Source organism: Mustela nivalis (genome assembly GCF_964662115.1).
Source record: "Mustela nivalis genome assembly, chromosome: 7".
Classification (NCBI taxonomy): domain Eukaryota; kingdom Metazoa; phylum Chordata; class Mammalia; order Carnivora; family Mustelidae; genus Mustela; species Mustela nivalis.
In genome coordinates this window covers 44760164-44776576 of record NC_139026.1, presented here as the reverse complement: position 1 = coordinate 44776576, position 16413 = coordinate 44760164, and the positions used below count along the sequence as shown (strand labels likewise).

The 16413-nt window shown below is 41.2% G+C and overlaps 1 protein-coding gene across 1 annotated transcript in view; it reads left to right on the top strand.

Moving 5' to 3' along the window:
- The window catches only part of TPH2 (tryptophan hydroxylase 2), a 96433-nt gene extending 85057 nt beyond the window's left edge, over positions 1–11376 (top strand). The window contains exons 9-11 of the mRNA XM_082742857.1: positions 1520–1615; positions 9748–9881; positions 10012–11376. Coding sequence (XP_082598983.1) covers positions 1520–1615; positions 9748–9881; positions 10012–10186 — 405 coding nt within the window. The 3' untranslated portion in view covers positions 10187–11376. The remainder of the gene's footprint in view (positions 1–1519; positions 1616–9747; positions 9882–10011) is intronic.
- The last annotated feature ends 5037 nt before the right edge of the window (positions 11377–16413 follow it).

Here is a 16413-nt window from a genome sequence, read left to right as displayed (position 1 = left end):
AGAGAGAACATTCAGAGCAGGGTAAGCCGGAGAGTTGACGGGCATTGCGGGTACTGATGGGGGTAGGAAGGACTCTAATTTTAGCCCTCTGCGGAGGTGAATCAGAAAAGGAAGTTTTCCTCGAGAGGTTGAGTGCCATGACCTGCAAGGACCAGTCCTTCGGGGTCATCCCACTCGACCTCCCAGATCCTCCTCACACCTAAAAAAGTATAAAACCCTTCTGAACCAGGGGACATCTCAACCTCCAAATGAAAATAGAGCAAACTGCCGTGGGCCAGAAATAATTACCATTTTCCACTTTCCAGGGGTGTGTAAATTCTTCCTTCTCAACACTGTCAGTGCTCTGTCGTCACTCATGCAGGACAGTGTTAATTTGATGCAATTCGCTCGCTCATTGTCAACTTCTCACTTTTCTCTTGGGCAAGAGTAGTGTGATTTCAGCCTCTCTCAAGAGCATCCTGAGATTTTTGGTTGTGCAGAGGTTTCTGTCTGTCTAGGTTGGTTTCCTAAAATCAACAGAAACAGTTATAGACTTCAGTGTCTTGGGAAAGCTGTAGTAGTTGATGCTGGCAAAACTCAGTCAATGAAGTGGTTCTTACTATATGTATACATATATATATATTTTTACATATACACACATATACGTGTATCTATGTGTGTAACATATGTAGATATACATGTAAGTTCTTGCTAAAAAAATCATACTAAAATTTTGGTTGGGTAACTTGGTAAGTGTGTACTTGCTCTTTTGGTCTCACTCTTGTTTCTTTACCACAATTCTTTGCCTAGCATTGGCACCTGGTAGGTACTCACCAAATGCTTGCTGAATGAATAAACAAACTGCAAAAATCAGTTTGGAATTACTGGGTTCCAAGTTATTTTTCCACATTTCCATGAACTTTGTTTATGTTAGCTGAAACACAACTTGGTAAACAGTAATATGTTCTATATTTTTCTTAAGATTAATTAATTTATTTTAGAGAGATAGAGAGTGTGCGTGGGAGGAGCGGCAGAGAGAGAGAATATCCAAGCAGACTCCTGTTGAGCATGGAGCCCCGTGTGCTGCTTGATCCCACGACCCATGAGATCAAGATCTGAGCCAAAACCAAGAGTCAGACACTTAAGAGGCTGAGCCACCCAGGTGCCCCAACAGTAGCATATTCTTACAGTGTTATGACTGTGACATATTCATTTATTTCTAAGTCTGTGATTTTTAAAAAATTATTGCTGGGGATATGATTTGACTTATGGGGTTTCTGAATCTGCTAAGCATAAATCTCTTAGTAACTAATACGTTTTCCATACACATTTAGCCTAGGGAGGGATTATTAAGCAAGGGAATAGATTTCAATGAATATTCTTAATTCAAATGTGTTTAAATTGACACTGTTGAAGAAACTATGCCCAGTGCACCATTTTATTTTGGGTGCCATTTTATTCTATAGAAGAACAATGTTGACTAGTTCACTGGATGTATGTCCATGTCTTTTTCTTTTCTTTTTTTTTTTTTATTTTTCAGTGTTATTTTTTCACAATCGAGTTTGGCCTTTGCAAGCAAGAAGGGCAACTGCGGGCATATGGAGCAGGACTCCTTTCCTCCATTGGAGAATTAAAGGTACGAAGCTGTGAATGAAAACATCCTTCCCAGGCAAACTGGTTCAAGGTCATGGAAATATTGATTTGTTTGTCTGAGCAGTTCTACTCGTAGGTACCCCATAAATATTTAATACAGAGGATTTGGCACCTCAGATGTGGGCACTGACCTAACTTTTTGCACTTCTGAAAATGGGTCATGCCTTTGTAGGTTTGTGGTGTGACTCAGATGGTCGAGCAGCCATGTGCACAGACCAACAGGAAAGACGAATGTATGCTCAAATGTTGGATAACATATGACTGGCCTAAATTGAGTGCTGAAAAGTGGGCAGCCAAGTTAGCAGTGATCCTCCTGATTGAAATTTCCTTGCAAGGATATCTTGGGTATTTTCACTTCTGTTATCCCTGTGGCTCCCATGGATACCCTAGAATTTACTCCTCCAAGAGAAATTTGAGGTTATTTTAGCCTTTTCAAAATTAATGTGTATTAAAACATTTGTGGACATATACAATTTGGAAAAAAAAATCTAAATGAACCTACATTCAGAAAGGTAGCTAATATGTATAGTAATGCCTAAGGAATGCTTTTATTTTTTATTTTTTTTTTTGGTCTTAAAAGATAATAAAGGGATGCTGGGTGGCTCAGTTGGTTAAAATGCAGTAAATTGGTCATTTATTCAGAAGTGTTGGGGCCTGGATCATTTGATAATTTAAATATCCTGGTTACTTAAGAATTGCTGTGCATACCATGGGAAGGTAACAAGTTTTGGTGAATTTAGAATGCAGTATGATGTATAATCTGGAAATGGTACTAAACATAGTTTAATCTTTCTTTGATTACTGAGACTAAGATCAGGATTATTGACTTAGCGGAGGTTGTTATTTGGGGTATTGATTATCCTTATATAATATAGTTGGCAAATAGATGACTATTGGAATTTTTTGGTTGTTTATATTCTTGAAAGGTACAGTGTTAACTGTTGTCTTATTGAGTGTTCACTTTATGATTCCATTCAGGCATTCATTAATTCCTCAAACATTTGGTTGAGTACCTACTATGTGCCATGTACTGTGCCAGTCACTGGGGATATAAATAATGAAGAAGGAGGAGTAGAGGAGGAGGAGAGGGAGGAGAAAGAAGAGGAGGAGGAGGGGGACAGCAGCATGTGTGCTCTTGTCAAATCCTGGTCTGTTTGGGGAGCTGCTGGAGCTCCATGTAGTTGGAATAGATGCTAACATTTCACATGACAAAAGCCTGATGTAATGTGTTGATATTTTTTTTTAAACAAAGTTCTGTACAGCAACAAAAAGCCACTTGGCGTTAATTTCAGTACAGCGGCCAAAGCCCACAGCAATAGCATGATGTCATATCCCTGCAAGACCCATGCCTTCTGTAAAATGCTTCTTGATTTCCATGAGAAAAGAATTAGAAAATGATTTAGCTCTTGAGCTACATCTATTTACATTCTCAGAAGGTTTATAAATGATGCCAGAAACAAAAGAAACAAATCTCTCTCATTGCCCTGACTTTCGACAGGGTCCTCTAATCGGGTTAATGGGGCATGTATAGGCAGCATTGGGTTGAGTGTGTTGTTTTTGTTCCTATTGGTGTGGACAGAAATGTCTGGAAATGGAAATCAGCCAGGGCTACGTACACCAAAGGGCATTGTCTGCCGTGAATCTTGTTCTGGTCCATCACCTCTGGTCATTAGCATTCTTCCATTCTCAAACTTCTCCACTCCAACTTCCCAGTGATTGCTACTTTGGACCATTTTTACAATTCAGAAATTCTTGTTATGAGAAGTATCTCCTGGTGACTCACGGAGAATACATAACACAAGATGCTTCCCATACCTCCTTCCCAATCCTCATCTCCGCTACAATCTCTGCAAATGTCCAGAACTCTCTCACAGCTTCCGAGTACTTCTGTCTAACTTCTAATTGAACGGACACAGGATAATTCTGAACTCAGGATAGGGAGATAGCTTTAGTGAGAGCACTATAAAAATTCCTGTGTAAAACACACTTAACAATTTCGAAAGTAGTTACCTTTTGCAGTGGAAGATCTCTTGTTTCCAACTGTAGCCTAAATGTAGGTCCCAGCTAAGCTGTGGGAGGTTTTGGTGTAATCTTTATTACTTTTACATAAATATCCATAATGCACCTTCTTTCCTTGAACAGAACACTTTAAAATTTGCTTTAAGAGGCTAAATTTTCCTGGGCGTAGGTGTTGTACTTCAGAGCTGACCAAGTACTCCCAAGGGGTGTATGTATAGTTCGGAGGATAACTTTCATTTTCCCTCTTATTTTTTTAATGATTAGAATGCTTGTTTTTTGACAGTCTTTGGAGAGAGAACCTAAATATGGAAAAGCTTGTACAAGCTACATCTGATAGCACAAAGACTTCTTTTAACCTCATCAGTGGCTGCCCTCTCTCTTCTCTGTTCTGTGATATATTTTTGGGAATTCTAAAAGTGTGTTTTGGTAGGGCCTCTACCATACCTTCATCACTCTGGGGAGCAGCTGATAATGAGCTAACTCATTTGGAAGTCTGACTTTAAAAAAAGGTTGAAAGTAGGATGATTGATTGGTGTTTATCCATAGCATAGGTCTTTCACACTTTTTCTATCTCAGAATTGACCCTACTATATTATGTCTCATTTTTAAATTTATTATGCACTCATTTATTTATTCACTTTATTCAACAAAGCCACAATTAAAGTTCTAATGTTTCAAGGAACTTGGAGTCTCTAGTAGGGAGATTTTAAGAAAGTGGTTGATAGGCGTCGCTGTCGAATTCAAGCCTCATAGGCAAGCAACAGTGACGTTTGTTCCTGGTGGTGGTAGGAAATGATTGCTAACTGATGAAATGGTTGAGTCTTATCCTAAAATGTTAATACGTCTAAAAAGCAAAAAGGCAATTTCTCCTTTTTTTATGGGTAAAGGTAAAGTCTAGTTCTCTATTTCCTTAAGGGCATGGATTAGATTTTTTTGAAAACAGCCTTAGCACCTACCCCGTAGTAGTTGCTGAAGCAGTACATACCAATCCATCTATTCTGCTTTCAGGTTTTGACAAAGCTGATAGTTTTAAATTTTTTAATTATTATTATTTTTTCAGCTCTTGTTTTAGGACCTCCTTGCACACTGACTTTATCATACTGTCTTTTTAATGGACTAATTAGCATTCAGAGAACAGACTTGTGTTTATTACAATCATTCATGTTTATAGCCATTTGCAGCAGCTCCGTCCAGTGGCTAGAATTCCCACTAGGCCGTATAGAAGAGGCTGGAGGCACCTGTGGATCCTGTCAGCGGTATGGCTAGAGTTAGGACTCACCACTGCAGAGCTCTCCCACTTTTCCCCTGCACAGATGGCTCATAACTCCCTCCCCACCACCCACCTTTTCCCGAAACCAGCACTGTGAGTAAAGACAGAGCAAACTCTGGAGCATGGGGAGTTGGAAACAGGTCTTTAGCTTGTATAAAGAGATTGTTTGAAGAGGGATTTTTTTCCCCTTATGCCTGCAGCTTATTCACATTGATGAAACTTGCAACATCACTGATTAAAAAAAAAAAGGTGTGATGCCATTATCACCAGATTGAGCAATAGCAGTGTGGATGTCACTTTGTACTTGGTTACTAGGAGGGACATTTGAGGGAAGTTCAAAAAATATTATCTACATGCATGCATATGTACATATATAAATGTATATATTTTCTGTTATGATGGAGGAAAAGAAGATTACAGTGTGAACATGGGAGTGTTTGCAAATTCTTATTTAGAATCTAGGGCCCAAATTACCTCTAAACCTGACTTCACGCTTGACTTTTTTCCCAACTTAAACCAGTCCTAATATAGAGGGTGATGATCACAGGATTTCCATGGAGAATAGTTGAGATAGTAACTCAGTGCCTGCAAAGGCAGGTGGTTGGGAGGAAGGAAGATTTTAAATTGAACTTAGGGGAGGCACTGTGGTAGTCTGAAACCTGGAAGCCTCATAGCAGGGGCCATGTTATTTTCTCTGTGGGTTCTGGACCCCTGGGGGAGAAGAGCCGCACCAGTGGTGACAGGCGGGGTTGAATGCCATCATCTCAAGGCTGAACTGTCCGTGATCACTTAGTAAACCAGGCACTCCCATGAGCCAAGTGCTTTGTATGCATTACCTCTTTTAGTCCCCCCCCCCTTTTTTAAAGACTTACTTATTGAGAGAGAGAGAGAGAGCAACTGGGCGGTGGGGGGGGGGGGAGAAAAACAGACTCCCCGTGGAGTGCAGGGTACCATGTGCCACTCGATCTCAACCACCTGAGCTGAAATCAAGAGTCAGCCACTCAACTGATGGAGCCAATCAGGCGCCCCTCGTTTCTTACCACAACCCTGGCTTACAGATACTATTCGTATCCCCATTTCCAAGACGAATACTAGACTAGACTTATAGGGTGGGATAACTTACCCAAAGTCATGCAGGAACTTTAGATAACAACTGGTTCTAGGCAACTTGATGTTGCAAAAAAGATTTTTGTATTTAAAAGGCTGGAATGACAAATAAGCCTTAATTTGTGCATCGAAGCCGATTAATTGCTAATGGCCACCTCTGTTGGGAAGGATGGGAAGGCCATGCTGAGGCCAGTGGGAGAGGCGGCCACGGCCATTCTGGGCCACCTGGGCCAGAGGGAGGAGAGGCTGGGAAATGCAATGCATCTGCAGGCCCTTTTCAAATGATACTGCAAGGAATTCATGTTGATCGGTCCTTTCAGTTTCTGAAAGAGGAAATTCTGTCCCCACCTGGGGAAGTTTCACTCCTCTGATATCATGCTTCTGGAACAGTGTGTTTAGGACCCCGGTATCACAGCTCCCAGTCCTGCCTACTTGACTTTAGCACTCTGGGTAAATCCAAAAAAGTCTTTTTAGAGAGACTTTGGATGATGGCAGGTGATGCTTAAGCACTCCTGCACTTTTCAAGTGGTGTAAGACTAAAGGACCATCGGCCACATTCTCTTAGCCTTAGAAGGCCTCTGTCTGCTGAAGCCGGATGAGTTCTTGTGGACTTCAGGATACCAGACTGTTAACACTTTGGGAAGGAGTCACCACAAAGTTCCCTGGGGACATCAAGCAGTGCGGCTCAATGTTTACAGAGAATCCACTGTGGACACAGAAGGGAGGGCTGCTCCCTCAAGTTGAGGCAGCGGAGAGAGAGACGTGACAGGAGCTCAACAGGGCTTCAGCCCCTGGGGCATCAGTAGAGACATGGACCTTTCCTAGCCTTGGGGCCACACTCTAGTATTCAGGCTGCATGGATGTCCCTGGCAGGCAGCCCGCAGAAGAGCTCACTGTCGGGGAAATGCGACCCCTCACAGGTGTGAGCACCCCCCCCCCCCATTTGTCGGCCTCACTTGGCGGTTGCCCCCCGAACTCCAGGCTCTTGTCATGCTCCAGGCTAATACAGGTACCACTATCATTCCCTTTTGTAATAGCCGACGAGCAGCGTTGGTCCCACACCCCATGGATGGAGGGTCCCCAGTAGGTAGTTAGCATGTTGGACCCAGCAGGCTCCCGAGGGTAGACTGCCTTGTTGAGAGCTTGCAACACTCAGCTCCCAGTTTCTCCTTGGAATATTATATTCGGCAAGTGTGAAATGCATTGCCTGATGGTCTTTGCCTCAGGTTTCTTGAAGCCTGTCCTTGACTGTCCTTGAAGTCTGGGGCAGAGCGTTCTGTCCTCTGGGCTCTTTCCTGGTCCACTCTCCTCTTTACTAGTTAAAGTGACTACACGGGCTCATCTGAGTATCCAGTGGAATGTCATGTGACAGTTCTTTCTACAGCTGCACTGACTTCCGTCCCTGTTGCTGTAGACACACATTCGGGAGGCCTTTGTTATACATGCTAAGGGCCCATCAAAGCATCTCAGACCCAAGCAGATGAGTTTCACCTTCTCATCAGCAGTGGTTTAAGTGTTCTCACAGTCTGTCCGGCTGCTGCTCTGCCCACGTCCCTGATTGTGAGGATGAGAAAACAGAAAGATCAAGGACACTGAGTCAGTCACTGTCCTTCCTTTCCTACGTGCTGGTGGGGGACCGCACACTTAGAACGACGCATCGAAGTCAAGCACGCCCCGAGTCCGCGGCCGCGAAGGAAGCCGCTTCTAATTCTGAGCACCACAGCAAGTCGGTAGGAAGGCTGTTCTTTGCAGAGCAGCGCCAGTTCTCAAAAAAAGACATTTGTTTCTCGAAACTGTAAAGTTGTTTTTAAAATGTGGACAGGGGGTGCCTGGGAGGCTCAGTGGGTTAAGCCTCTGCCTTTGGCTCAGGTCATGATCTCAGGGTCCTGGGATTGAGCCCTGTATCAGGCTCTCTGCTCAGCAGGGAGCCTGCTTCCTCCTCTCTCTCTACCTGCTTCTCTGCCTACCTGTGATCTCTCTGTCAAATAAATAAACTCTTAAAAAAAAAATAAAATAAAATGTAGACAGAATTATTAGTCATGTGGAACCCAAATCCCCTGATGTTCACTGCCCTGGACTGAATCTAGCACAAACACATTTGCAGGTGTAGTGACCTTCTACTTCTAATGAAACTGTCCTGTGGGCCAAAAAGAATGTGTTCATTCCCAGAGGCCCTCCACGTCCCCTGATGCACGGATGCATCGACGTGGATAACACAACTTTGCGGGAATGCAAATCACATGTGGGCTAGGGCCGCGTGCCCTTTCTCAGACATGCCAGTTTTTTGGTTTGTAGTTACATTTTCAGACTTAGGGAACCGCAGCCTTATTCGTGGAAGGGTGTGAATCATGCCGTGCATTTTGAAATTGTTGGGGAATATACCAAGAAATGGAACGGGAAAGGTTTGTGGCATTTCTCTGGTTAATTCAGCAATGCACCTCTTACACTGGAAGGTGGAAAAGTACTTAGGGTGAAACCCAGAAGCTGGAATGCCATGTCTTCAGGAATCATCCCGCCCAAGCCTTTCCTTTACAGTTAGGGAAACAGAGGCACAGAGAGGTGAAAGACCATGGTGCAGTTACCCAGCGTGACAGCAGCAACATCTCGAGTGAAGCCCCTTTACTCTCAGATCAGGGAGATTCCTGCTGCCCCTTCTTTCAGTCCACCACTCTCCCCCAGCTAATTGAACCTTTCAGGAAAACACAACATCTAGAGGAGTATTTCTTAAAATAGACTTCACAACCTCTGGGGTCGGAATCACCTTGGATGCCTCTACCATGCAGATTTCTGGGACTTACCCAGACCTGCTAAATAAAATTGAGGCTGGGTATCTGTATTTTTTTTTTTTTTCACAAGCCCCTCAGTCATTCTTACGCACATGAGGGTTGAGAACCATTAACCCAGGGCTTATAAAAAGGCAGGTAGCACGTGCACTTTTAGCCTAGCTGAACTGATCTCGAGGAGATAATCATTCACTGTTCCTTGCTGTTCTCTGTGCCAGTCATGTAGTGAGTTGAATGGAGCTAATGATGGTTCAAAGAGTAATTGCACTGACTTCCCTGTTTTCCTAACGCCTGGTCTGAGCATAACTATAACTATTAATATTAGTTCTTTTTGCCTACCTGACAATATTTATCTGCGGCATTTTGCTCTGCTCTGCTTGCTGGAAGGGAAATGAATGCTTTGCAAGTATCCTTAAAATATTCAAGCCCACTCCAGACTCTGTTGATACACAGTACCTGGCCTTAAAATGTCTCGTAATGAGGCCACAAATAGTTCAGTCAGAGTCCCAATTACCTTTCCACGCAGGTAATTATTACTTCTGCCATTTGAGTGAAATTTCAGTACATTGCTTATGGCAATAAATTGAGGGCCATATTTATGTTCTCTCCTTGCTTCTATTCATAGCATAGTTTTAAAATTCCATTTCTTTTGGGATATAGCTCCAAACTGTCCTTCCTTATGAATTTGTCTGATAATAAATAAAGTAATACCATAATCTCATCCCCACCCCCCCCAGCTTCTAACAGACTTGAACAAAAGCAAACAAAAACGCAAACACTCAATTTACCCTGCGTAAGGGAGAGTACCATATTTCATGGCCGACTAGCAACTGAACAATTCTGTAAAAATACTGATCTGTGTTGTAGAAACACGACATCATGGCACTTTGGAAGTCTCATTACGGAGTTTAACAGGTTTTGTGGTATGTTTTGCAGCATGCTCTTTCTGACAAGGCATGTGTGAAAGCCTTTGACCCAAAGACAACTTGCTTACAGGAATGCCTTATCACCACTTTCCAGGAAGCCTACTTTGTTTCAGAAAGTTTTGAAGAAGCCAAAGAAAAGATGAGGTAGACTTGTTTTTTTTCCCATCTACAGAAAATAACTTTATTTCTTCTGGCTCTGTTCCTTCCTTCTCTCTGTGTCTCTTCTACCAGTGAGAGTTGATCGCATATCCTTCTATCTCCGTTTATTTTGCAGGGACTTTGCAAAGTCAATTACCCGTCCCTTCTCCGTGTACTTCAATCCCTACACACAGAGTATTGAAATTCTGAAAGACACCCGAAGTATTGAAAATGTGGTGCAGGACCTTCGCAGTGATTTGAACACAGTGTGTGATGCCTTGAACAAGATGAACCAGTATCTGGGGATTTGATGCCTGGAACCAGTGTCATTGCCAGTGTGATCTTTTGGGGGCTTAGCAGCAATTCAGTCAATGTCATGTAACACTGATGACTTTCTGTGTTGTGTCATGGCTTGGCTAGTAAGCATGCAATTCTGTATATCTCTATCTACGTGTAATTTACTGTGTTAATGTGTGAAACATCATAAGGAACCCAGTGACTACAGATAACCACTCATTGTTTGAAATGTAACCTGTTTAAACGTCTTCAATAGATTTGACCTTTCCTGCTTGGTGTCCTTAACCAAACTGCAGCTCTTTAAAATTGGTAACAAATAGCCCTCTTCTGATTCTAGCTTATTACTTTTTCCTTCTCAGATCTGAGCTTTTCCCCTATGTTCATTAGATAAAATGAAAATAGCAGTGAAACTGTTTCTATAGCCCCAGTGTTTCCACAGCATTATTTGAGATGAACCCAGAATTGTGTGAAACCTCCCACCACATTAACAAAAGATTCAGTATTCTGTTTCAAAAGGGAAAACTAGTGAGCACACTAGTTGGAATGGGTTTTCAATTGAGTATTTATACAATGTAAGAAAAGAGAACATCTTACAAATGGAACAGATAGGGGACATTGACCATGTAGAAACTGAGGGGTGACGTGCTTTCCAAAGAATTTTGGAAGAAAATGCTTCCAGAGGGGCCATTAGGAAACACTAAACGGTGGGCAAAAAAATCTTGAGACTATGAATTTTATGCTGGAATAAAGTAGATTATCATGCTCAATTGTTTAGCCCATTTCTCTTAGAGAACACTAATATCAGAGAGCTTCGATTTCAGAGCTGTGGAAATGGATCTCAGAGAGCTGAAGTGCTAGGCACAGTCAGCATGCACTAACATTTACAGCCCGCTGCACCCCACTTTTAGATCGCTGAGAAGTTTCAACTTGGTGGATTTGTGTGTAGTCAGAGAAGGGAAACCAATACTTATCACAACTAAGGTTTATCACTAAAGAGGATTTGGTTTGTGATCAAGGGCTGCCAGTAGTACAGCTGTCTCCCCCCACAGCTCCAAGCCAAGCCAGGTCTCTTGAGGACTTGTTCGGTTTGCCCAAAGTTTGGGCAGATTTGGGCCAATGGTAGTGATACACCACACATGTCTGGTTATCTCTGCCCTAAGAGGTATCATCAGGTGATTAAGTGAACAAATAAAAAACGACTGAATGCGTGAATAAGTTTCTTCTGATTCTCTGAACAAAAACAACCATGGTTCCTCTCACGCTCCTTTCGTCATACAGAATGCTGGGTGGGGGGAAGAGGGGCGGGGGGAAAGAAGAGAAGAAAAAGATGACCAAATGATTTTTAATTTAACAGCTCTAAAATATTTGCTTATGCAATTTCCAAGGTGTTCTTTTAATAACAAATTGCATGTGATTTCAAACTAATTGATACTCACATGGGGCCATTTGGAGTCAGAAGCTTTTGGACTACATATACTCAGGGAGGACATGACAAAGAGTAAAAATATGACTCAGAGAGAGGTAGATGAAAATAAATCAGAGGTTTGAATAGAGGTTCCTTAACTCCTGAGGGAGGATCTTTCATTTCTGAAGGATTCTTGGAACAACTGAGTTTTGGAAGGGGATTTGGTAGACAGAAAGTGAGAGTCATGCAACTTAAAATGCAATTTTGTAAATTATGTTCAGTTAGACACCGTATAGTACATAATTAGTTTTTGATGCAGTCTTCAATGATTCATTAGTTAAGTATAACACCTAGTACTTCAATGCTATTTTAGATGAAAGAGATAGTGCCTTGAAAAATTATTGGTGTTAGAGAAATGTTGAGCTAGCTGAACCAAGAGGACCTAGAATGATCTAGTAGTTGCGCATTTCAGTAATTTTATAGGTCCCCAAATACATAATTTTTTATATCTTGTTCGCTAGATTTAGATGATCCTGAATAATTATTTACTTATAAATACTAACCTAGAATAACCCAGAACAATAAATCCAGAAATTTCCAGAACTAGTTGCTGAATTTTCTCAAAGAAGGAAATTGGCTGAGAAACTCTTATTGTTTGCCTTCTATGTTGTTTACATAATTTGGGTTTGCTTTACCCACCCTTACAAAAAAGCCGTAAATAGCCATTAGGTTTTTTCCCTTCTAGCCCCATGAAAGGGGAGGTTTTCAGCTAAGTGAATTGAAAGAAGAATTATAATTAATTATAAACAAACGCCCTCAACAAAAATAATGTTTGAGCTATCTTTTGATTTGTCTTGTAGTGGCATCTTCTTTTTTCTTTTCTTTTCTTTTAATATGTGCAAAATCTATGTTGTTTCAAAAATAGAAGAGTTGCAAAGTAAATAGGCTTTCCCACAGAGCTTATGTAGGTATCATACACGGTGGAGGAATTACTTGATTCTTTTTAGACTTGTTCTCCATTTGGAAAATCAGTAATGATGGTTTTCACCGTGTGAAACAATGGAATCATGGTTTTCATTTGTTGTGAGCATTTAACACACAAATGCCATTACAACTAATGGTGGGAAAAATCCTATAAAATTTAATGGCCATCGTAGGAAAAGTGTTGGCAGAAAAAGTCCCCAAATGGAAATCGTACAACAAGATAATCACAGCTAGCTTCTCATCATATTTGATACCTGCTCTGTGTAACCATTTGTCTCCGTTATGACTCATGACTTCAAGCTAAATGAAATAGAATCAAGGACAATTATAAATGTGAAGACTCTTGCTCACTGTTGTCTCATTGTGCATTGCTACTTTATTTTGACTTTGCTGCTAAATTCTATAACAAGCTAATCAGAAATCAACAAGAGATTTCTAGTAAGACCAGGTTTTTATGCATCACAAATTAGCAAAAGACAGCCGGAATATGATTAGTCCAGGTTTTTTTTTTTTTTTTTTTGAGCATTTTTTCTGTTATGAGTTAGGATCAGGCATCCAATACATTCTTGGATGATCAGTTTATTTGGCATAATGAGAGTTCAATAGATTGTTCATAAATAGCATCTTTTTTTTTTTTAAGATTTTATTTTTTTAAGAGTAAGAAAGAAAGAGAGAGAGTGCAGGCAGGGGGTAGAGACGAAGGGAGAGGCAGACTCTCTGCTGAGCAGGGAGCCTGTTGCCGTACTTGATCCCAGGACCCTGGGATCATGACCTGAGCCGAAGGCAGACACTTAACCAACTAAGCCACCCAGGTGCCCCATAAATTACATGTTTTAAAGTAGGGAACTTTGACCCAAGGTGTTATTTATTTATTTATTTATTTATTTATTACACTAGTGGTAAAGGTTGTGGAACTTGGGTTTCTAGTTTAGTCTCATTTATTTACTGTGTAATTTAGAAATGATTTTTGATGGGGATGATATATTCGTGCTGGTCTTGCTTGCGCGTAGTAAATGGGCCTCAGCCTAATGAATGTAAAGTATTGCAACATTTACCAACATGAAAAGTCTAAAATGAAAAACAGTGTGCTTTAACGTGGGAGCAAATAGAAATACAACGTTTCATTTTCAAATGGAGTCATGGCTCACATCATCTCATTTTCTTCATTCGAGAAAGAAAACATTAACACTCGATGTAGTTGTCCTCCAATTCATTTGATCTAATTTTCAACTTCTAAAGAATCAAACACTGATGCTTACTCTCATGAACCTTGTCTTACTTATAATGAAAAAGAAAGCAGCCCAGAGTTTTCTAGTGTGTCTGAGTTTTTGTTTTTGTTTTTTTTTTTTCTTTTTCTCCTTCTTCAATTTCCAGAGGCATTCTCTTATTTTGGGAAATGATTCTTGTGTAGATTGACATATTCTGGGAAGAGGTAAGGGAATTAATAGTGAGACTATTACACTTCTTCTAATATAAGATTTACGTGTGTTCAAAAGAAACTAGTTCTGGAACATCAAACAGTGATGCTTTATAATATGACTTGGGTCTCAAAACATTTATTCAGTGGCTTAGACCATATCGGGGACTATCTGAGATACTTTTCTAGACACTGAGGATATAGCGGTCAATAAGGCAGAGAAGTGTATGCCCATTTTGAACTTATATTCTGGTGGACAGATACAGGAGAAAAAAACATTATTTGAGACCATGGCAAGTTTTATGAAGAAAATAATTGGAGGGATAAGGAGCAATGGGCAGGGGGAAGGAGTAAGGTGGTCAGGGAAAGCTTTTCTGAGCAGATGGCATTTGACTAAGAACCATAGGATGAGAAGAAGCCAGGCGTGAAGAGACCCATGGAAAGAGGGTTTCTGGAAGAGAAGGCAGTGAGATTATAGCCATGGAAAGGCTTCCGAGGAAGGACAAGAGGGCAGTCTGGGAGGCAAGGATGAGATAATACAGGGTTCCAGAGGGAATCGGGTTTTTGTTTTTTAAGTTTTTATTTATTTATTTGTTTATTAGAGAGAGAGAGAGAGAGAGAACACAAGTAGGAAGAGCAGAGGGAGAGAGAGAGAGAATTTCTAAGCAGACTCTCCTCTGAGCACATTGTTCAACAGGGGACTTGATCTCATGATCCTGAGATCATGACCTGAGGCAGAAACCAAGAGTGTGTTGCTTAGCAGACTGTCCCACTCAGGAGCCCTTGGAGGTCAGTTATGTTCTAAATGGGGTGGAAAGTAATGGGGGGATGGGGCATGGCAAGACAGTGGCAAGATCTGATTTACATTTTTAAGAGGTTACTCAGGCTGTGGTGCGGAAGTGAATTGAAGAGGGATGTGATGGGAGTGTGGGGTCAAACCAGTTAGGAGGCCATTGCAATACAGTGTCTTGCTGGATCACGGTGGACACTATTAAAAGATGTTGTGATTAAACAAGTTACTAAATTGAGTGGGTGGATTAGAACTGTCAGATGAAAAATTAGGAAACTGCCGTAACTGGTACCTGGATTATCATTTGACCAGGGAAGCAGATATCCAATGATATCCTGTGTCTTCCGCAAATACAGAAAGCTTCCTTTGACAAAGCAACATCATGTTACACTTTCCATGGCCAACTTTTAAGGATAAAAAGCCATGCCTATTTTTTTTTCCCCTTGTGAATCACAAATACTAATTGCGTAAGTAAAACAGAAGTAGAAAATGAGGCATTCTTGGTGCTGATGGGTAGTGCTCTCTTTAGGCTAATTCAGGACAAAAAAGCTCCCTCATCTCCTGGTACACTGAACTTTTGTGTTCACCATGCCATCCAGCCATTTGGTTGGGAGTGGACCATGGAAGTCTAAGTGAGTCAGTTGTCTATTTCCATTCTTCTTGCTGCTTCCCATCTCCCCAGATGCATATTTCAGGTACCCCAGAAAGCTTCCCTTACCGTGATTTCTTCCTCTCCCCAAGAAGGTTGGGTCTGGTGCAGCAGCTGGGTGTATATTTCCTTCTTGGGGAAGATCATAGTGAGCCTGATGTTTGACTTAAGGGCATCTGTGGTCATGATATGCCTGCAAATAGCATTCTCATAATCCAGTCTGGATACAGTTTTTATAATTGAACAACGAAAACATCTGACAGATGTGGGTAGGGTAATTTCAAAGCTCATGGCACTGAGAAATCAAGTTCATTTTCTGTCAGAATCAAATCTTTAAAACAGATGCAAACCTAGCCCTCATATTTAGGTTGGAAAAGATAATATTAATAATAGGAAGGTGGTGGGAATTTCCTGGAGCCTCCTTCACTCCATCCAAATCCCTTGCAGTCCCTACTTTTTAGCTTGTTAATTTTCATGGAACTAGCAAGATGCTGATTCAGTAGGTCTATTATTCCCAAAGGATTGAAAACCACTGAACACATCTAATGTACAGCTTGCCCAATTTTAGTGAACAGCTAACTTCACAGACGTTAATGAGGCCAATTATTGGCAAGTGAATTTGAAGTGAAGAACACATTAGGTTTGCCACTATAGCAGTTATTTGTTATTGGGATCGATCGAGGCAAACTTCCGTTTGATCATTACATCTGATTGATCACGGCACATGACATTATGAAAGAATGAGGTTCCCCAATCAGATAGGTACTTGGAAGAAAAATCTCTACCTTGCCAGGGCAGAACATGTTCCCCTATCCTTTTCAGTGTGAAAGCCTAGCCATTAAGTTGGAATGGATCCTAATTAAGCCTCCTCACAAATCTCTAAAACTTTTTGGTCTTTCCCGTGGAACAGAGTTTAAAAGAAGCTGAAATTCCTCCCTTTCCCTACGTACAGTCAATATCAAAGAAAATAACTTGCAGGGTAATACTTACTGCTGA